Source organism: Motacilla alba, chromosome 1A (assembly GCF_015832195.1).
Source record: "Motacilla alba alba isolate MOTALB_02 chromosome 1A, Motacilla_alba_V1.0_pri, whole genome shotgun sequence".
Classification (NCBI taxonomy): Eukaryota; Metazoa; Chordata; class Aves; order Passeriformes; family Motacillidae; genus Motacilla; species Motacilla alba.
The window spans coordinates 61,515,605-61,537,578 of NC_052031.1; the positions used below are offsets into that span (position 1 = coordinate 61,515,605).

At 40.8% G+C, this 21,974-nt stretch overlaps 1 protein-coding gene across 4 annotated transcripts in view; it reads right to left on the reverse strand.

Moving 5' to 3' along the window:
- KIAA1549 (KIAA1549 ortholog) overlaps window positions 1-21,974 on the reverse strand; it is a 141,004-nt gene that overhangs the window by 62,544 nt on the left and 56,486 nt on the right. For all 4 annotated transcript variants that reach the window (XM_038153202.1, XM_038153205.1, XM_038153201.1 and 1 more), the window contains exons 2-4: window positions 7,797-10,481; window positions 6,250-6,338; window positions 459-636 (exon numbers count right to left, since the gene is read on the reverse strand). In XM_038153202.1, the coding sequence (XP_038009130.1) occupies window positions 459-636; window positions 6,250-6,338; window positions 7,797-10,481 (2,952 nt within the window). The remainder of the gene's footprint in view (window positions 1-458; window positions 637-6,249; window positions 6,339-7,796; window positions 10,482-21,974) is intronic.

Consider the following 21,974-nt stretch of genomic DNA (forward strand, 5'->3'; position numbering starts at 1 on the left):
AAAGCTGAATACTGCATAGGCAATCCTCCTGCTCATGTTATACACAAGCAACCAATCCTCCTGCTCACCAATTCTCCTACATCATGACACCACAAAAAGGCACCTTTTAACATAAGTTTAATCTGAAATTGACACAAGCATTACAAAGTAGCTGCACTGTGATTTTGTGAATAAATGTTTCATGGATTTTTTTTATCTTCTCACCTTGAAAAGCAAGAGAAAGAGCACAACTATTTTGCAATGTACCAAAAAAAACAATCCTGAAAAAAAATGAAGTGATGGGGTTAACTGTTTACAATTTACCACCTCTCTGCCATGGACCTGTAAATTATGTCATTAACAAAAAGAATTAAGATTCACAGTGGAACAGAGGGTTTTGACTCAACCTAGCATTGCAAGTGAAGAAGTGTGAATCAACAGGAAGCTACCTTTTCCCCTCTGTGTCAGGAGGAACTCACCCGTCTGAACCTGGAATCTGTTGTCTGGCACACTGAAAGAAGGATGCAGTGAGAGGATGATGGGGGCCTCCCCACGAAGAAGACTGCTGTTCACAAGCACATTTATGACAGCTATTGCCGTGTAAACGAAGGGACCAGATGTCACCAAGAAAGCAAATTTGGGGGAAATTTTATAAACCTACAAAAAAAGAAAAAAATCAGAAATTAAGAAAACCTGAACATGTCAATGTTAAATCTGGCGACATTTTAGACCTACAGAGTCTCATACAGTTCAAAGTCACTGCATTGAAAAGCAGGGAAATGCAGTCTTTATTTTTCAAAGAGCAGCAGAAGCACAAACACAAGTGCTGTGCCTTGCAGCCTCTGCTCCAGTGCATCAGAGGCAACTCCCCTGTGCCAGGTGCACCTACTGGAATCCCTTCAGTGCAAGACACCAATCTCAGCACTTCTTGATTTATCACATTCCCACATATTAGCACTCCCCCTTGCCTACATAACATTTCCCATACAAAATTCCTGTTTACTTACTGAACTGCTTGCATGGCTTCTGCATTTCAGTCATACCACATAGTGAATGCATCCTATTCCATTCACATCTGGCACACCAGGAGTAAAATACACATAACCAATGTTCTTTAGATCTAATTTTCACACTCAAGAAAACTTTCTTCCAGGGAATACTGCTTGTTTCAACAGTTACCACATTACAATTCTCCTCTTCCAATTCATGTCCTGACTTTGAGTCTTCTTAAAAACCCTGAGGAGCCTTAGACATCATGTAAAAGAAATGAGATTGCAAGTTAAATATAAACCTTGAACCATGCAGACACTCTTATCCATCATTTCTCAGCCACCTAAGTAGAACAAACGGAAGGGTTTTATTTATTTAAACATATTGCAGTGTCTTCCCTCCTTCAGAGAAACTTTCTCAACATTAAGAACACCTGTTTCCCCACCATTACTTTCTTCCTTCTTGCTATACTCCCCCAGTTTGCTTTATTTGTCTGTGACAGTCACACTTCAAAAGTATTTTGGGATATCCAACATGATGGCCTTGCGGATAAATAATGTAAACCAGAGACCCTGAGTTTCTGATAAATGTGCACCTATTCACTGAAGGGAAGCTAGCACCTTGCAGATGCCATGCTGGTGGAGCGATGTGTTCGATACTTTCAGCTTTAGGAACAGCCTTATAGAACAACAGTGCCACTTAAATTGAGACCCACATATTCCTTTTTTGGTATTTCTGCTGCAGTGTAAAGTGATGGCAACTGTTGTTGAGATGAGACAGCAAGCAGCTCTTTCCTGTCTTCTAAAATGCCTACATTTCAGAGAGCTCACCTTTACCAGAAGAAACTACCTCAGCAGCAGAAGGAAATGAGAAAAATAATCTATGCTGCTCATTATGCCTTTCTTCTTTCTTAGCCCACAAATATATGCAACATCCAACTTTTATTTTAAATGGATTTAGATCCATAAAACTCAAATTTGTTTGATATGAATAATGTGCACAGCTCCTTTCAGTTCCTCTTATCTGAAATTTTATTCTTTTATCTCATGATGAAATAATCTCTGCAGCTTCAGTTTGTCAAACAGAAACAGCAGTAAAAATGGGTAACACATGCCAAAAGAAAGTTGCCCATTACTTGCAAATGAGACTACTTAAAAGGCAAGAAAAAGAGGAATTAGAATTACAAATCTCAGTGACAATTTGCTGGTGATTTCTGCAGCAGTATATGCTGAGGAAGAGAGGCTTGCTGCAGCCAGCATATACTTATGCACGGAAGTTGGGTACTTCAGACACAAAAGCAAGTCTCTGTAACCAACTTAGCTGCCTCCATCTCTGACTGGTTGTGCTGCACCACAGACAACCAGGAAAGCAGCCCTGGAATTAACTTTTTCAGTTCAACAGCTAACACTGGCTCCCTTCTGTGCTTCACTGCATCAGAAGAGCAACAGCAACTCCAGAATGGACATCCAAAATAAAAATCCACTTACAACAGTAATTTTGAGGTAGGCAGATTAGAACCACTACAAGTCAAAACAATAGCTATTTCTGCTTGAGATATTGCAGGGTTGTCCAGAATTAGCTCTCTTCAGCCTAATCCATATGACAGAAATAACAGACCCATGACAGCCTGATGCTGTCTACAAGCTAATTCACAGAGAAGCCTACAAAGTTATCAAGGATAGATGAGCATAGCTCATGACTCTGGAATCATGATTCATGAATGAGAATAGCTGCTCTTGGCGCAGCTCCAAGGATTCACAAACCCAGCCATCCATCCAACTCTCTCTTGGAAGTTTCACCTCTACTGCTAGGACAGCTGGATGCTAACAAATTAGGTGTCTGAACCATCACATTTTAGAGTGTTGCTATTGAAGTACACAAGCATGGATTTCTTACATGTACACTTAAAATGTACAAGTATTTTAACTTTAACACCTTGGGCCACAAAGCCAGAGAAGCACACAAAACTCCATGTGCAGCTTGGAGCCATCCTCACTGCAAAAGCAGAAATCTTCAGCAGAAGCAGAGAACTCTTACAACACCTAGAGTTAAGTTATCCCTGCTCCAAAGTGACTAACCCACTCTGCTGTTCCCAGGACACAACCCAGCTCATTCCAAGCTACCCTCACAAGAGAGAGCACGTCCAGCACAGAAAGATTTTAAGACTCAGTTTACTAAGGCTAGAAGAATATTTAGGAAAACCATGACTGTATCTTTTCTTTGTCCCTTATGATGTTTCCTAAGCATTAGCTATTGATTACTGTCTGCTAAAATACTTGACCAGATGCACCTTTGCCACAACACAATCCATGACTACACTCCACTGTATTATGCTGTGTAAACATCTGGCAGAAAGCATCAACAACTGATTTTCTCAGCACCACCTTATTAAGAATCCTGTAAAGAGCCTGTAGAGGGTGTTTAACTTCCTGAAGATGGACTACAAAGGCTCACAGGTCTTAAAAATAAAATAAAGCTTCTGCTTCTACACACATTAGGATCCTGAGGCAGCAGTTCTCACTGGTTTTACACACCTCTATGGTACCAGCCACAACTTCAGCAGTGGTGAAGCAGAGATGAAGCCAGGGCAAGCCCACAAGGTGGCATCTTTGAAAGAAGCATTTACATGGCAATGAACTGAATTCCACACTTTGGAGGCAGAGTTCATTGATTTGGGATTATAGGAACTGGTAGGTTAAGGACACACCACCAAACCCACATGAAATACAATAACAAAGTGGCTAAGGTAAAAATGCCAGATGCATGATGAAATTTCCAAGCACAAATGAGGATGGCAAAACCCCTTTTCCTGCTGGCATGAACTTAATGGCACCAGGGGTCCTGACAGTGAGTCACTGCTAACACTATTTTATTTTACACCCCAGTGCAAGTCAAGTCAAGAGAACACTGTCTCACAGATCCCTACCCAAGTTCCATAAGCTTTACATTACAGAGTGTTGACTAAAATTACTCTTACCCAGACAACGGGGTCTTATTCTTTTGCAGATGCAATATGTTGAGACCAACAAGAAAAAACTTTGAAATTTTTGGTTATTCTCACTTTGCTGTAAGGATTTTTCTAGGGAAAAAGTGACAGAAGTTTTTTCATTTGGCAGGATTCTGCCTCCTCTTTTTTCCACTTCAGCAACTCACAACGTTCGAAACAATAAAGTAGCCGAGACCAAAGTTTCAACTGAAAAAGTTGAGGGCAAAAAATGCTTTAATCCTCTTTTCACTGCTGAAGTTGCTTCTTATTTAAAGTGAGCAGCAGTAATAGCCATCACTGCCATGAACTTTATTTTTAAAACACGCATTATACAAAGTTAAGTTGAACTGGACTGTCTCCTGATTTACTGTACATTACATCACAGCGAGGGAACATCTGTGAGCTGTAATAAGAGACACAGTAAAAAAGCAGCTTAGAGAAATGCGCTGCTTTACCATAACTTGCAAACACACACATGGTTTCTAGGTACTTTCAACTAACAAAAGTCAGGTCTGTTTGATTAATTAAGTTTAGCAAGATGGAGAAATCCTGTTTAAAATACTGCATTACATCACCACTCAACATACTGCTGTTATAGATAGCTCTTTTTCAAACTAACAGTTTTGTTAGTATTCCACAGTTGGAGGTGAAAACATATTTGCTAGTGATTATTTTTAGTGCAAAACCCATCTGATAGCAGCATTCTAGAATAAGCAAAACTGATTCAGCAAAGATGTCTTTCCTTTAGATAAAAAAGATTTTCCAAAGGATAAAGCTAGACTAGCTGCATTATTTATAAAAACAGTTACTTCTGAGAAGCCTTAGGACTTCTCAGAAGCTTTCTCCCTACTGAGAGCTTTACAAGGCAATAGTAGGCATGAAAGGCAGGAAATTAAAGGGAAAAATATAAAGTGAGATATCAAATGCTTGTTCCAATTAACTTTCAAATATTAAGTAACGGATTTTGTCCTACTGCTTGTCTTACTGTTAATAGTAAGAACATAAGCGCTTCCATATTAATGAGCTGTGTAAGGTCACTGAAAATTAAGTGTGTTTCTATCATTATGAATATTTGACTTCTTCTTGACTGTTCCAGTTTGCACAAACTGAAGGTGTAATTTACAAACCAGAAGAAAAATCTCTTATACATTAAAAAAAAAAAAATCACTGTAGCTGAAGTTTGGCAGGAATTTATAACACTCCTATCTTGACTGAGTATTAGAGATGTACATCCCCAAACATCAGACAGGAGTTGTTTAATTACTGAGTGCAGTGATCATGGGAGATGCCAAAATTAAAGGCACCAAGCAATTCTGTGCACAGAGAAATGCAAGTTATGTTCAATGAACTGCTACTTGAGTTAACTACAGAATGAAAATGAGATCACTGACTCACAAAAGATCATTTGGTACTGGGCTGTGACAACCAGGTGAATACAGACATGCAAAACTGCAAGTGCAGCTGAAAGTCATCTACACCAATAATTCTACTGAAGTATTTCCTCACCACTGAAGTATCTGATCACACAACAAAGGTACCCCCAAACTACCCCTATGTCTTTTCCTCTCCGAGGGTTTCACACAGAGGTGGGGAACGGTGCCTTTAACCCTTATTTCAACTAGACGATTTCTTAGAAGTTAGAAAACAATATTGAAATCTTGTTCAAAGATGATTCCTTGAATACCAAAGCAAATAAACCCCAAGAGTACAGCCATTCCTGTGAGGGGAGTAAGGACAGGTGTTACACCTACCTGAAGGCTTAGAAATAACATCTTACTATTGCACACCTCATTTTTTCCCCCTACCTTTTTCATCTGTCAAATCAGGCATTTGGGATTCCACCACCTCCCCTGCAAGTGTTGATGGTCTCACTTATAACATAAAATAGCACACGGCTGTGCAGAAGGTTTCATTTTATTTGAAGTGCCAAGTATGTAATCAGCTAGCAGAACAAACAGACCTGCTTAACAGGTATTTTGAAGGGTAAAAGTTCTTCAGTTTCAATTCACCAGGCAAAGAAGGTGAGCAGTAGATTCTGGACATGACTTGCTCACCTCTAGCAAAACCAAGAAAGGTCTGTCCTAGAAAATGATGGCATTCTAAAAGTAAAAAATTTGACATCATGTTCACATTAAAAAAAACAAAAACAAAACATGACTAACATTTAACTTAAAATAAAGCTCTCTCTGATACAGTATCTATGGACTGCCTGAATTACTGTTTTAGCTTTTGAACTAAACCCCTATTGTATTACATTGACCAAAGAGTACTTGTACACACTTCATACCACTTACCTCTAGCTCTACTGTTCTCCTGAACTGAACTCTGAGCACTTCTCTGATGGATTCACTGACATTTCGTAGAACAGCTCTTCGGGCCAGCACTAGAAATTAATGTCAGTTAGAAAATACCTTTTAGCTTCATCTCTTAGGTTTTTATTCAAAGCTGCATTTTCAACTGCGCAGTGCATGAAAAAGCAGGTAGTGAGATCAGTTGCATCAAACAGGTAAGATGAACAAAAAGGACAGGGGTGAAGGTGTGACTGTATCCTAAAAAGTGACTGTAAAGTTTAAGGAACTGTAAGTTCATTTTCTCTTGTTTTGTTTTTCCACAGCTAATGTCTTCAGCATTCTGATAAAAGAAACTTTTAAAGAGCCACTGAGGCATTCAAATGGGAAAGTAGCAGCATATTTGGTCTGACTTGTGAGTGAGTTTGCTGTCACAACACAGTTAAAAGTTTTGTAGGCAACACATGGAATGCAGATAAGGTCAGAAAAAAGCCACAGAAAATATGCATCTACTTTTCTCTTAAATAAAAAGTAAGCAAACATGACATTAATTAATGAAAGGGATATCCACAGAGTAAAAAAGAGCTTTAAAATCCCACATCCCAATAGATGTCATGTCTGTTACAGTCACACTTGACACTGTGATTGTGGGTTAGGCAAACAACTGGAAAGTGTTGTGTTGTCCTGCATTTGCTTTCCATCAATAACTTGCCTACAAAAGCACTCAAATTACATTTTAAAAGTCTTCCTCATCACTAGCATAGCTAGATCACCTACATATCTGGAGGATGAGATTATGCTCATTCTGCTTTATTTCTTGCAACTAAGTCTCGAGAGTAAAAAATATTGCTCAGCACAAAAATGCAGCACTTCTGCAGCTGCCCTGGATTAGTTTGCTGGCACTGTTTTGTTAACAAGCTAGGAAGAGGCAGCAAAACACCAGAAAAGCAAACATAGATGCTAAGACAATTAATTCTGAAACACACTAATGTCACTTTTTCTGGTTACAAACACACCAAATCCAATTGAAAGTAAGTATGGGAGGAGGTAAGAGACAAACATAAGCTAGTAAGGTGAAATTATAAACATAGTTGCACAACCCAAACTTTTTTTAAACCAATTCTCCTCTTACATATGACAACGTTACCTCACATGCAGGTGTTTTTTAATATACAGCAGCAACAACTGAAAGGAGAAACTTACTCAGTCAGAACATTAAACAGTTTGGCAGAACAGTACCATGACAGTAACATTCATTTACAACCAATGAAATGATAAAGCAGCCTCTAACTCAGCACACTTGCATCAGCAATTTTTGAGGATAATTTCATTCTCTGTGCAGTGTAATGCATTTGTAACTCTCTCTCACAATGGACTTTGTTCAAGCAAACTCTATTATTTTTAACAGTAAATGATAAATCAATGCTTTTACAGCTCTTTGTCTAAATTTACACCATAAGGTTCACTTTGTTAATCCAAAATCTGCAATTTAGCTAGGGGTTCGTATTACAGTGGCTTCTGAAAGCCAAAATGAAAATGCTGGAGTATCTTACCCGCAGTGACTAAGTAGGCGTTGGGAACAGTGATGTCGCAGATGTACGGCTGCCTGGTGGTAGTCACAGCAGAGGTCACAACCACCACTTCAGGTGGAGTAGTGGTCCTCAGAGGGGCGGTGGAGAATGTCTCTGGGCTGCCTGTAGCACTGGTGGCAGCGGTGGAAGGAGCTGATGGATCAGCACCAGCACCAGGAGTTACACTGCTTCCTGATGGAACTTCATGTCCAGGGGGAGGGCTGGCAGTCAGAGGAAATTGTGTGGGAGCAAACGACGAGGTCACAGACAGAGATGCTGTAGGAAAGGGCGTTATGCTGATGGTGTCAGCATCCGATGCAAGGTAGTTGGGGTCTGTGGGAGGAAGGGCTGTGGGGACACTGCCCCTGCTGCCAGATGTTAAAAGCAGCGTGGGCTTCATTGTAGCACCAATATCCTCATCAGAACCCAGAGCAGTTGAAAGTAGAGATGAAGATATGTTTAAGACAGGAGTTGCCGGAAAGGTAGTAAACGAAGAGATCAGATTTGTTTCACTGAGCAAGATGCTGCTGGTAACAGACAGGGTGTCGGAAGTGGGCAGCACCAGGGTAGGAACCACAGAGTGAGAGGTGGAGAGTGAAGGCTCCAACTGAGAGGTAGCTCCTGTGGCAGCTGAGGTAAACACGACTTCAGAGCCCACTGGCAGTACCGAGGATGCTTCCAGAAACACAGCTGACTCTGAGTGAAACTCTGATGATGGCATTATTTCAGGAACCTGTGCATCTGGAAGGGACGATGCATTTGAATGAAAGTATGATGTTTGGCCAAGATGTAACTGAGAAACCTCGGCATCAGTGGCAGAGCTGACAGTGGTAGCTAAGTCCCAGCTGGTAACATCCTCAGGAAGCACTGATGTCCCAGTCAACAAGGTCTGAGGTAACAGTGTTAATAAATCACTTTGCATGACAGAGTAAGAATTTAGCAGGGTCAGTGACAAAGACAAGTAGCTAGATTCAATAAGAAATGGTGTTGATAAAAGATTGGATGGAAAATCTGAAATATTTAAAGACAGTTCGTCCCTTGTAGATGTCTTGCCAAGCAAAACCACGGATTCTGATGGCATTACTTCTGGCAGTTCCAGCAAGGTTGTCCGACTGATTGCAAATGACGTGAGTGGCTCACTGGGGATGATGGTAGACTCCAACAGAGCAGTGGTGGCACCAGAAAGTTCTACATGAGCACTTGGAGTCAATGAAATTATTTCCAGAACAGGGAGGGTCTGGGAAACAGAGATGTTCAGTGATGTTTCACCAGGGAGCTGATGGAAGGAGGGAGATATTGTTATAGGTGTTCCAGTGTCTGTAGTGATTAATAAAAACATGCTTGAGTCAGGGACTTCTGCAAGTCTTGAAGAAAGCGAAACAACTGGTCTTGATGGAAAAGAAGTATCAAAAATCTCAGGTGTAGGTTCCTCTAATTCATACCCATCAGTAATTATAGTTGTAATTGCAGTTATGCCTTGTACTTCAGAGGCTTTGATGGACAAAGTTTCAACATAATCGCCTGAGCCCACATCATGTTCTGGCGCAAAGCCTGCTTCTGGCAGAAGGGAAACAGAGTCACAATACAGACAGTAACTGTATGATCTCGTGAAAGGCACTGGACTCTTGAGCTCACTGAAAAGCTCTGATCGACTTGGTATTTCTGAACCAGCAGGCAAATTTGGTGCTGTAGTGGAGAATTCATGTGTAAACAGGCTGGCATTAAGAATTGTATTAGAGTTCACAGAAATGGCAGCTGAATCAAGAGGGAAAGACGCAAGTGGAAGACTAATAGGATAAAAAGCAGGCTCAGCACTGGCTGCTGAAGCTGGCATGAGCCAGGGAATGCTTGGAGTGGGGTAAGTCCTTTGACTGAGAGAATCTGCTGCCCTGCTACTCACATGGGTGTAAACATCACCATACAGATCTGCATGTTGCGCTGTGGCATCTGGGGCCCCGGGGCTGGTTTCACCCAGCAGCTTGAGATGGAGAGGCGATCCTTCTGAAGCATCCCCAAAAGGCAGAGCTGTTAAACTTGCATTAATGTTTTCCTGTGCCACAACTCCCAGGTCAGAAGGAATGGAAGTGAAAGGAACAGCTGTATTTGGAGGGTACAACAGCAAGTCTCTGCTTGCTGTTAGTATTTCAGGATCAGGTACAAAAGGCTTTAGCTCCATAACAGTGTAGCTGCGTTCAGGGACAGCACTCAACAGAGTCTTCTGCTGTGCTGTTTCTGAGATATCATACAGTGAAGAAAGGACAGATAATGAAGGTGTTAGCAACACAGTTTCTAACACTTCTCTTGATGGCTCTACTGTATTAACTGAGTGATGATCTGTTAAAACTGCAAAGGACTTCACGGGAGGAGTCCACTGTGCCTTTGAAAAGGAGCTAATAAATTCATCATCACTTAGGAATGCCTCATTGCTCCTTACAGAGACATCTACCAATGGGGTACTTCTCCCTTCTGAAATCATGGCTGTTTCTTCTTGGCTGAGTAAAGTCCCATCAAAGGAAGTGGTAACTGATGATAAAACTGTTTGAAGCAAATTACTTTCTTGGGACTCCAAAGTACTCCTTGCTAAGGCCGTTTGTGTCCTGCTGCCTGATATGCTTTCATGCATCGTTGAGAAAAAGGAAAAATTCTGCTGTTCCAAGGATCTCTCATCTAAATCAAGAGGGAGAGAAAAACAAAAGCCAAAACACAACAGATCAGCACAAGCAGTAAGATTGCCATAAGCAAACGTCACACAGAGTATTTCTGGAGACAGCTGTCCAGAATTCAAGGGCGAAGACAAAGTAAGTAAAAACCCTCCATAAGCAAGTCAGCACAAACAGTAAGATTTCTAGTGAAACTCCATTCCTTGGAAATAAACAGGACAACACAAGCTCCTCTCAAAGCTTGTGTTAGATATGTCTCTACAACACCATTCCAGTAAGACCCGGGGAAGAGTAGAAAGTGTCTCCCTGTGCAAGGCTACACTACATGGCAACTAGTGGTCTCACAAAGCAAACACACCAGAAAGGGTAACGAGGAACAATGCAGGGGAAAATCTACATAACTTTAGGCATTTTGTTCTCCTTTAGTATCCCTTAATTTCCTCTGATTTTATTCTTTCTTAATATTAAGGTCACTACAAGATCTATTCCGTTTCATGGATCAGATCCTCCCTCTCATATCAGAAACGAGTGACACGAGAAATGAAGAGGGGTTCCCTTTTTTATAAGGCAAATGTGGACCTGGTATGAACAGGAAGAATTTGCTAACATGTTATGACATGTTTGTAACATGTTATTCTTACATTGTCCACCATTCATCTGAAGCCTGGCCTGTTAGCAGTCACTGACAAATTGCTTGATTACACAATTGCTACGTTTATTCACAGCCCTCTATAGGATTGCTCTCTTTATAGGCCACTTGTAATAAAGCTTTCACTCCTCTAGTTCACAGAGCTCAAGTAGTAATGGCCAGGTTCAAACACAAAGGAGAAAAAGTTGAGAATTCACCATATATTTCAACAAACAAAATACTCTCCTCTCTCAAAAAGCATTCTTGGGTTACAGAGAAGATCTGTATATAAACTTTTCCAAGAATAGATGAGTTTGGCAGAGAAAAGGCTGATTACTTTTCCAAAATGTTGAGAATGGATTAATAGCATTCAGAGCTGAATTATTAAAGGAAATCACAGAAAATTGCAGCAGAATAGTTTTCAAGAGTACACACAAAGCGTTCCTCTTTAAGTTATCTATCATGCCTGATCACCCTATTTTCATGTGGGAGTGTCCAGGCAGGGCTGCTGGAACCCACTAGCAACACCCATTAACAAGGCTGGAGGCGCAGGAATCACATCCAGTTAAACCACCAGGGACCAGTTTAAAATAAAAACAAGCATACACATTACAAAGCACTGGACATATGATACAGCACACAGCTCAACTGCAACTACATCTGTTACCCTTTAGAGGATGCCTTGAATTCAGTAACTCACAGAAAGTCCTGCAGGAATAGCTCACCTATCTGTTTCCCAGTGTCTAACACCACTTTCCACAGGTGATAGGTGCTGTTCCTATCCCCTTCTCCCTGGTCTGTTTGTTGAACTCCTTGACACAACTTTTCATGTGCTGACAGACTGACTTGATAAATTTTGAAGGTGCCGATCTGAAAAGCACAACTAGGAGAGTTAATGCTTACCACTGATCAAACCTAACTAAGTGAATGCTGTGATTATATCCTTTATATTACAAATTCCATGCACAGCGTTTTGTAGCATAACAGATACTATTCTCTCAAGCAGTCCCAATCCATATTTTCCCTCCTCAAACTCACTGTAGGCATTACCAGCTTTATGATGCTTAGTTGGGGTATGATGATAAAATATACTGCCTTACAATGCTCTCAGGTGGAGAACAAAAATACAAGAAAAAACACTCTTGTAAAAGCTATGTAAGACAAGTAAACAAGTCCATCCTCAACCTCTTCAACAGAGGTCAGATGCTTGAACACGACACAGTGTAGAACAGTGCAGCCACCGTGGAATAACAGCTTTCACAGGGAGTTAACATGAGTACCAGACAAAGCAGCTTCTAAGAAGCACAGAACCAAAATGTACCCTGACATAGCTCTGCTAGCTGACCAAAAGTTGCTCAACTTTTTTTTCATTGCTAGAAGCCTCCCTGGCCTCATTCCTTTCTTTGACTTACGCTTCCAACCTTTACTTTTCTCTTTGTGACATTCTGAGTCACAAATTACTAAAGGGAATTACTAAAGGAAGAATTACAAGGCTATGAAGCAAACATTGTCAAAATTAATCACTTCTCTCCCTATATGCATGTGCATTTCCTTTTAGGCAACCCTGTAAAATCCTGCCCAGCTTGGTATTTTGGACACCTAACCCTTGCTTACAGTGAATTCCACATTGTAGACAAACGTGGTAACAGAGAAAAGGTTACTCCTTGTTCACCACAGCTTCAGGTTGTAAATCTCTGCAGCAGTACACAAGGCAGCTGTGACAGCTTCAACATAATGAGCATGGTGAATACAGCTGACAGTTAATATGACCAGGCAGAGCTGCATACTAATACTAACTAGTAACTGCACTTTTGATCAGGTATCTTCACAAATCTTTGACTCAAAACTAGAGGTGATTCAAAAAAACCAACTCTACTGCCTATCTATGCCTATGCTGCACAGCATCTTCTTCCTTCACCCACAGAGAGCCACTTTACTTTTGTTCAACTTGACTGGGAAGCTGGCACATGGCAAGATCCTGCTGGAAGTAAGTAAATAAATGTCACAGAAAAGATGTTCTGAAGAGTTAAGTGCATAATCTGCATAACCCTAAGCTGTCCAACAGACATGCAGAACAGGCAAGGCCCTAAATTCTTTCTGACTTTGGAATATGGTTTTTACATTTTTTGTATGGTCTGATAATATTTTTTCCTTGAAAGACAAAGCAAAAGTAAATAATTATTTCATCACACACTTGTGCCTTGCCTCTTGATGTAAAGAATCTTGCCACTGATGCCAGGATGAAAAGAACACAACTTCTAAAATAAATGTTTCATTTTTTGGAAGGAAAATGCACGGTGTCTTGAAAAAGTTACAAGCTCTAAGACAAAGTAAGAGCACTGTTACCTACGGTAAGTGGAAATGGGAAAAATTCACCTATGCATGCAGGATTTTGAAAAAACCCACCAGCAAGTTTACAAGTTGATGTTCCACCCTATTTACTTTGCGCAGTGTTTTAGAAGCAGGGAGCATTAGTGATACGGCATTAATAATACAAATTAGTGTTTTCTGTCAACTCCACAGTACAGTGCACCACTTGAATAGCGCTTGTCAGGACTGAGCGTGCCGCTCAGGGAGAGCAGATGGGACGCGTGGCAGATGTGTTTGGGAGCAGCCAGACAGCCCACAAAGAGGCAGGAAAAGCAAAGGAGAAAGGGAAGAAGGAGAAGGCACACCATGGCATGACAATCAGTGCAGAGTGGCTGCTCTGGCTGTACCGTGGGACAAAGGAAGCAGACAGATTGCACATGTTCTGGTGCATCTCAATGCCACGGCTGCACAAAGCTATTGATGAATATCAACGCTGACTTGTTTGTTTGCACAGCTGTTACTGTCGGGTGACGGTTCCCCGTTCCGTTCAGATGGGCTCACATCAGACAAGCCAAACTCCACCAGGCTGATAACATTATGAAAAAGAATAGATAGCTTAGGGAACAAAGCTGTGATCCCAAGCTACAGCAAAGGCGAGGCAAGGCGAGCACTGGTGGCAGGGGCCACAGGAGTCACAGATGGCACCAGTACAACGCCACAGCTCAGACAATGACATTGGGAGAGGGGAGGAGCAGTAACATAGGAAATCTGCTGGTGGCCTTGGGGTGGCAAGTTCTCTGCTGCTCCTGCTGCCCCCCAAAACTAGCTGGTGTCACAAGCAATTCACAAATAATGAAACCTGCCACTGAACTGAGCAACCCCTGAAACTGCTAAATCCGAAATCACACAAGCACAGCCATGCCCCGCTAAGGCTGCTGCAGACGTGTGAATCTGGGAAGGACAGAAGTTTCTCATGACTACAGCAAAGGACTGCTGCAGACCACAGAGTTCTTTGGTGACAAAAATATACCATGTCTGCATGCCAGAAAACTATACAAGTTCATAAACCAGAAACTAGATGAGTCGTTTTTCCAGATAGCAATTAGAGGGATGCAGATTGCATCCTTCCTGTAGCTGCAGTGCTAAAAAGTGATGTCTGTTCTATAACCTGTAATAAAGAAAGGATGTTTTAAATACATATTTGTAATAATATACATGCATACTGATATGCTTTTCTATATTCTTCATTTCTAACAAATATACTTCCATGTATTTTTTAAATGCATGATCCAGATGTAATCTCACCTCTGTCACTGATGCCTCATGTCACTTCAAAAAAGTTTCATCACTTTTCTGCACTCTGCTATTAAGATATGGCAATTGTACACTACCACAATTCTCAGTATTTACTAAAAACTCAGTAATTTTCTATATTATCAAGATATTAAATCATAGACAGGTATGGGAATGACAACAAACACAGGAAATCTTTAGTTGTAGTAAAAATTAAACGTTAACAATAGAACCAGTAATTTTCATTCTATTATTTTTGAGAAACTAAGTTATGACTAATAAAGTTTGCAAACAACAGAAAATGCCAGCAGACTAGCAGCAAAACAGTTCAAAACACTTAAAAAGTATCACAAAAAAAAAAATCTTCTGTGTACTAACACAATGACCAACAAAATTAAATTGTAGTAGCTATGTTTTTAAGGCAAGGAGAAAAATTGCTCTTTTATTGCTGCCCATTGTTTCAAACAGATGCATTTTACGTAGAAAGGCAATCAATGCTACATACATTCCAAATATTATGGTAAAATTCCTGACTAACTACATAACAGGAGCTCCCAAATCATTAAAATTAAAGCCATGAGCTCACTAGGAATACTCACCACTTCAAACAATTACCTGATTATGGGATGGAGCAGCATATCCCATCAAAGGGAAGCTTTTGATAACATATATTTTAACTTTTTCTTCAAGAAATGGGAAGCAGGAAATTGAATGCAACATAGGACTCAAGACCACCCAAGGGTAGAAAGAATGACAGAAGCAAATGTATCTGAAAAAAAATCTTAACTCTTCCTCCTACAGCTTAACACTTAATAACTTCCTAATTTATTTAACAGGATTTAGTACAGCTTCTACCAAAAGAGCTTGTATGCATTAGGTCATTGCAAAAAATTTATATAGTTCCCTTGTGTAAGCCTCTAACTAAATTTCTTAGGTGTCTGCTTTGTAGGAAAATACCAGTCACAGAAGCATGAGCAGACAAAAAACTGTCTGCTTTCTTCTCTGGGAGGCATTAAGCACGGATTGAACAGTGACAATAATTACCCCTGGCACACAAAAGCCAGGGAGAGGAGGGGATGGGAGCCTGAACTGTCCCTCCATTCCCAAACTCCAGCTCACAGCTGTTCTGTGGGGCTCCCTGCAGATTTTGGAAGGTTCTGGTCCCTGAAGCATATGCTGCACCCCTGCCCAGTGCACCCTCAGGGCAGCAAGGGACACAAACCATACAAAGTCTCAACAGCTCTTTCTCAAAGATGTTGATTTTCCCACTGTAAAAGAATCCCTCATCATTTACCAGATGCTCATATAAATTTTAACTAATGAAGCTGCTTGTACCACCTGAAAGGCTAACAGAAAGAGAAAGTAATGAAATTGAAAAATTATGCTGTCTCAGCCCTCTTTCTCACTGCAGCTGATGAAAAAAATTCATGACAGAAAAATCTGTATTATGAGGAAAATAAGTGTTACTAGGAAGCAGCAGGCAAAGCGAATGCTTAGGTACATACATGCTCACTTTTACATATTTCAGGTTTGAATACGTAGCCAAAAAAGAACATCTTAAAGTCATTCTTCACCCACATGCACAGCTGTGGTTCAGCTGCTGCCCAGGTGCAAGTAGACAAGAACCTCCCCCTGCTGCACAGCAAATAAGCAAAGGCCTCCATCTCTGTACGAGGAGAAAACGTGCACGAAGCACAAAGGGGCAAAGACAAACCCGTGGCCAACAGAGTAATGAAGGCTTTGTAAAGAAAGAGTTTCAGAAGGCAGCCTAACTGCATTCATCCTCCAGTCAAAACATACACCTTGCAATCCTCAAGAACTCTTGCATTTGGCAGCCAGTACCGATGAACCTGTAATAGCAGGCACTGGCACTGACATTTTTTTCCTTCTCCAACATTAAAACCACCCTCAAAATTTCCTTTAGGACATTTGCTAGTAACCATCACGTTAAAGACCTGTAGGCAGTCTGAGATTCCAACTTCCACTGCATGGCCAATGGAAGAGCTCAGGAGGAAACTTGTGATCTATGCTCTGATCCAGGAATCTTCCTAGCATAGCCACTGCTGAAGCAGAACAGGACCCTGTGGTAGTTTACAGTAAATGGTAGACCACAAGAAAAACAACCCACAGTTTCTCTTTATTTCATATCATGTTCTTGCATGAAAGAGATCAGAAACTGTGCAACCCAAGGAAAGCTTTCTGTAACAAAAGGTAACAAGCAGAGCACCATATCAGCCATTAAGGGCAGGAGAACATACAGAGGGGGTCAGAATGAGCCACACCACCATCCGCCCCATAAACACAAGCACAAAGTGAGATCCTCCTCCCAAACATCATTACAACCTTTGGAAAACCATGACTCAGCTAAGAAGTGGGCTGGGAACAAAGCCCATGCACAGACCAGTTTGCTCTGCCTACACAACACCTGCAAACCCCAAGGATACATCTCCACAAGAGAAATCCTCTCCAGTGGAACCCCACAAAGCTCTTCCAGCACCAGGATACCTCGAGCTGACAGTCCCTCTCTAGAACTCCTCTGAAGCAAATTAGCTGTGACAATTCACTGCCTTTCCAGCATCTCGGAGGGGAGAAAAGTAGATGTCTGTGACACAGAAGCCTTCCATGGCCACTGCGCCTTCCTGCAGACCATCACCCACAGCTGAGGACAGCAGTGCCTTCGTGCAGAGCTCGGTGCTCCAACAGGACCGGCTGTCTGGCCATGCACACACAGGCACAGAAACCGCACATCAAACCCTAGTTCAAAGTGTAGCTTTTGCTGGGAGCATTCACGCTTTTTTTGGCACTTAGTTGTACATGACATCATTGTGTGGGAAGCCATATGCTAGAGATAAAGTACACACAAACTTGAATTGACTTTACAAATGTTAATTCTAAGAAAAACTCTCATCAGATTTGCTCATCGGGATAACCAGGTCACATTTTTAAAATGGAAATGCTCTCCTTCCCCCCACTTCCTTTTTTTTTTTTTTTTTAATTGCTCTCTGCACAGCAACTTGATTTTTAGTCTCTAAGCAGCCAGTGTCAGTTTTCATCCAACTGAATGACTAGTGAAAAGCTTTATGTTCATACTCAACACTGCAGTGTCCACCAAAATGCAGATCCTGGAAGCTTTTGAAAAGACCAATTAAATTTCTATTAGCTTCTTTTTTAGTGCAGATGACAGATCACTGAGTGGCATTTTGCACACAAGCAAAAAAATGCATCCTTAAAACAAAACAATTTTACTTCTTACACTGCATTATCACTATAAAATCTCTACAAGCAATGAAATGAGAGAGCCTGAAGACAAGAGTAACTGTCTAATTAAAACAGATCATACGCTGTATCCTAGAAACCCAGTTATCCACAGGGACTGTCTTCATTGACACATATCCTTAACTGTGCTGTGCTACCAACAGAGGAAAAATACCCTTGACTGAGCTTTAAGTTGCTCAGGTCAGCAGGCTTGCTGCTACAAAATCCTGTTACTTCAAGGAATAAATGGAAGTCCCAACCTGCAGCACCTAAAAGCAGCTCCTGTGAGAGGCTAATTCACAAGGCTTCCGCTACAGACACAAAAGCATGATGAAAAATCTGAAGATGAGATTTTCAGCTGGCAGGGTACCATCACTCTGTATTGAACTCAGAACAACAACTTCATTGCTCCAGGGCCAGATCGCAACAATATGCCTGTACATGCTTAATTTTTCAAACAGTTGTATATGAATAAGCAAATAATACCAAAAATCTCCTGCACAGTCGGATATGAAGGCATTTAGTGGTACTCGCAGCATGTATCACTTGGCAAATCAAGGCACATGAAAGAGAATCTGTCAACGCATTTTCACAGGAAAAGGAGATTTCAAAGAAAAGCTGGGAAAGAGAGCAGAACAGTCCCAGCTACTCCAGCCTTTGAGGCTGAAAATAAGCATTTCACCAAAAGAGTGCTGAAAACACGGAAAGAAAAGGGACATTCAAAGAGATGGAACAGAAATTCAAGAAGTACTCATGTACATTAAAGTAGAGGTTACCTAAGCTTTTTCTTTACAATGTGCAATTGTTATTGACCTTGACCTCACTTGGAAAAAATTTTTTAAAACCCACCCTGTAATAAACAGAGCAACTGCATAACACCAAAGATCAGACTTCTGTCATAATTCATACCTACAGAACTTCCAGAAGACAATTTCCTGGCAAAATTACTAGAAAGAAGGCAACAGAAGTATTACTTCAAACAATAAGACCCATACAAGAACTTAACCAAAACAAACACATGAAAATGACCTTCTTTACAGGCTGTCAAGCTTAGGCATCCATGTACAACATAGACAAATTCAGTGCAGGTATCCTTATCAGAGATTCTGGAACTACACTGGCTTTAAGAATAATTATGTTATCGAGGATGTTTTCCTGCGCAAGTATCTCAAGATTTAGCAACTCATTCTTGTCTTTTTGTTCTTTTCTCCTTAGCAACATACTCTAAAGATGACAAGTAAAGAAACTGCAGTAGCTCGCCTCTGAAGAGAAATGAAACTTGCCCAAAGCCTTTTCTTCCACGTCCTTAATGCAATCCAACAGCCCTCATCAGTGCTCTCAAAGCACTCTGCTGGAAACACGTTATCCTGAGCTACTGCTGCCCAAGCTTCCAGACCTGGGAACAACCTCATGACCAACACAAATGAGCTCAGCTCTGCCAGCTCCAGCCAGGTTAGACCCTCTTTTCCCAGCACAGAAGTTGGTGAAGCTGTGACACCACCAGTTATCAGACATACCTACTAAAATACCCAGGATTGTAAGGTGTGAGTCTTCTACTTCTCAGTACTCTTATTTGCTTTAGAGTCGTGTGGCACCCCAAACTTAGCATAAAGAAGCTATGGATGCTGAAGTCTCCAAGTCATGGCAGTAAGACTATCCTGTAATTAGAACTACAGTTTCTCCATGTCCCCAGAAACTTCATAGCCTCAGTTAACAACAGAAAAAATAAAAAGAAAAAAAAAAGGAGTAAACATTATGTTACTAAGAGTAGCAGAAATAAACCATAAAAGGATCTGCTGGAGGAAATAATGAATATATAGATAATCCAAAAATAGATTACATATTTCTTATGTACAGAAGAACCAAGAAGGTAACAAAACAACTGTCAAGAGAAGTATATGGGAGTGGAAAGCATTTCACAGTCCTACTTTATGGGCCAGTCTGCTCACCGCATGTTTTACAGGAACAGTATCTCTTCGGGAACATCACAAAGTAAAACTTTCATATATTGAGAAATACACCACAAAAATAACAATAAAAAGGGCAGGCAAGGAATCTCTTCTTACCAAAACTTAGCACACACCAGCCAAGTTAGAAACAATTTTGTGAAGCAGATCCATTCATGTGCCTTTCTCAGGCAAGACTACAGGTAGAAGACTACATGTGTTCTGAAACACATTTCAGAACAACTGAGCATTAAAAAAACTAAGAAGCCACAGCTCGGAGAAGATATTTGTGTTAACTGACATCTGTTAGAGGCATTCAAGAAAACATATTTACCTTAAAGCAGCAAGGAGGAAAAAAGTGGGCAAGGCATCTTTCACAGGTGGATAACAACAGCCAGACTGACACATTCAGAAATAATCACTGCACACTTGTCACCTTGGCTGACAACGACTACTCAAGATCCTGTAGCACAGCACCATGTTAACTTGGCTGGGAATTGTTACCAAGGCAAATCATGACACTGAAGAAATGATCCTCCTAAGACCTTAACAGGACCGTTCCTGGCCCCTTAGCTCCCTGGGTCATCTCAGTCCTCCACTTCTCTACTGTGCAAGACTGCCTAAGGCTCCAAACTCCTTCCATTACTGCTCAGTAAAGCTACAGACACGAGACAGTGAGGGTTGGAAACTGCAGCGCACGTTGATCAAGCACAGGTCCCTCATTCCCACCTGCACACTGGAGAAAGCAACTGGGAAACAGGGCTGAGATGCATTCTGACTGCTGGGTCTCCAAGACAAAGACAAGTAAAAAGTATAATATCCAGAACAGTAAGCATGGGTGTCACAGGAAGCATACAGGCTTCTCCTCAATTCAGACCTTGGTATTTGCTTTGACACAATCTGATCTACATTTTAGGACAACACAGAAATTTAAACTAGCGAAGTGTGATGCATTCCTTCATTGTGTGGGAGCCCTCAGGACAGTTCACAGAACTTTCAGAAGCTGAAATACATACACCTTAGACTCCCAAAAACTTAGAAAAACTGTGGGTTTTTTTCTGTTTATGATGTCGTCAATCTATCTAGTTCTATCTATCTACTTAAAAAATATTGTCACATTGAACCTGGTCAAGTACCAGGTTCCTTTCATAGGAACACCTCAGGACAACACTAACTATGTTTAGAAGCTAAAACAGCCATCCATTGGATTCTAAACTGAATTTACAAGTTGGGGTTGATGTCACAAATAGCTACAACCTTTCTACTTGAAAAATACCACTGCATTCAAACTGCCACTGTTCTCCACAAGGTACCACACAATTAAAGTATTTCCCTTCCCTTTCCAAAATTTCCCCAGAGGAAGGAAGCAAATTCAGTTACATCTGTAATGAAACAGAGCTGTGGGAAAGCAAAAGTTCAGTTTTATGGAGAATAATGACCTGAGTTTCAAGAATAAGAACACAAAGTAGAGATGAGACTGATGCACATTTCATAATTAGAAAATAGATATGACTTTCCAAGATAAAGAAGAGATCCTTTTCTGATCACAAACAGAGCTATTCTGCTTTACTGCATGCTTAGTACAATTTAAAATAATTGCAGGCTTCTTCTGTTGATTTTTCAAAGAAACTGGCTTATCAACACGTCTCCAAACAAAAATGAAATGAAAATGACTGCACATATTATTAATTACATCCACTTTTATCCAAGATAATTTTAAAATACACAGTATCAATTGATAAAGAAACAACACTCATCTGATAATTTCCATAGTGTATCAGTCTTAAGAAACTTACTGCTCAGAAGAATCCTATTTGAACCTGAAATGGGCTCAAAAGAAAGGGGAAAATACACTCATGTTCTCTAGTAAGTTATCAGTTGTTTGTGATGGAGTATTTACAATGTACATAAATGCTCCTTAATATATCCCTTAGAAAGTTGGAAAATCCACACCTGCCTTAAAGGACAGAGGCTGCTAGAGGAAAGCACATGAGGTATAACCAAACATTCTCTTAAGAGCCAACCCCAGCTCCTGTACATTGGGATCCTTCCCCTTTCTTAGGTGGAA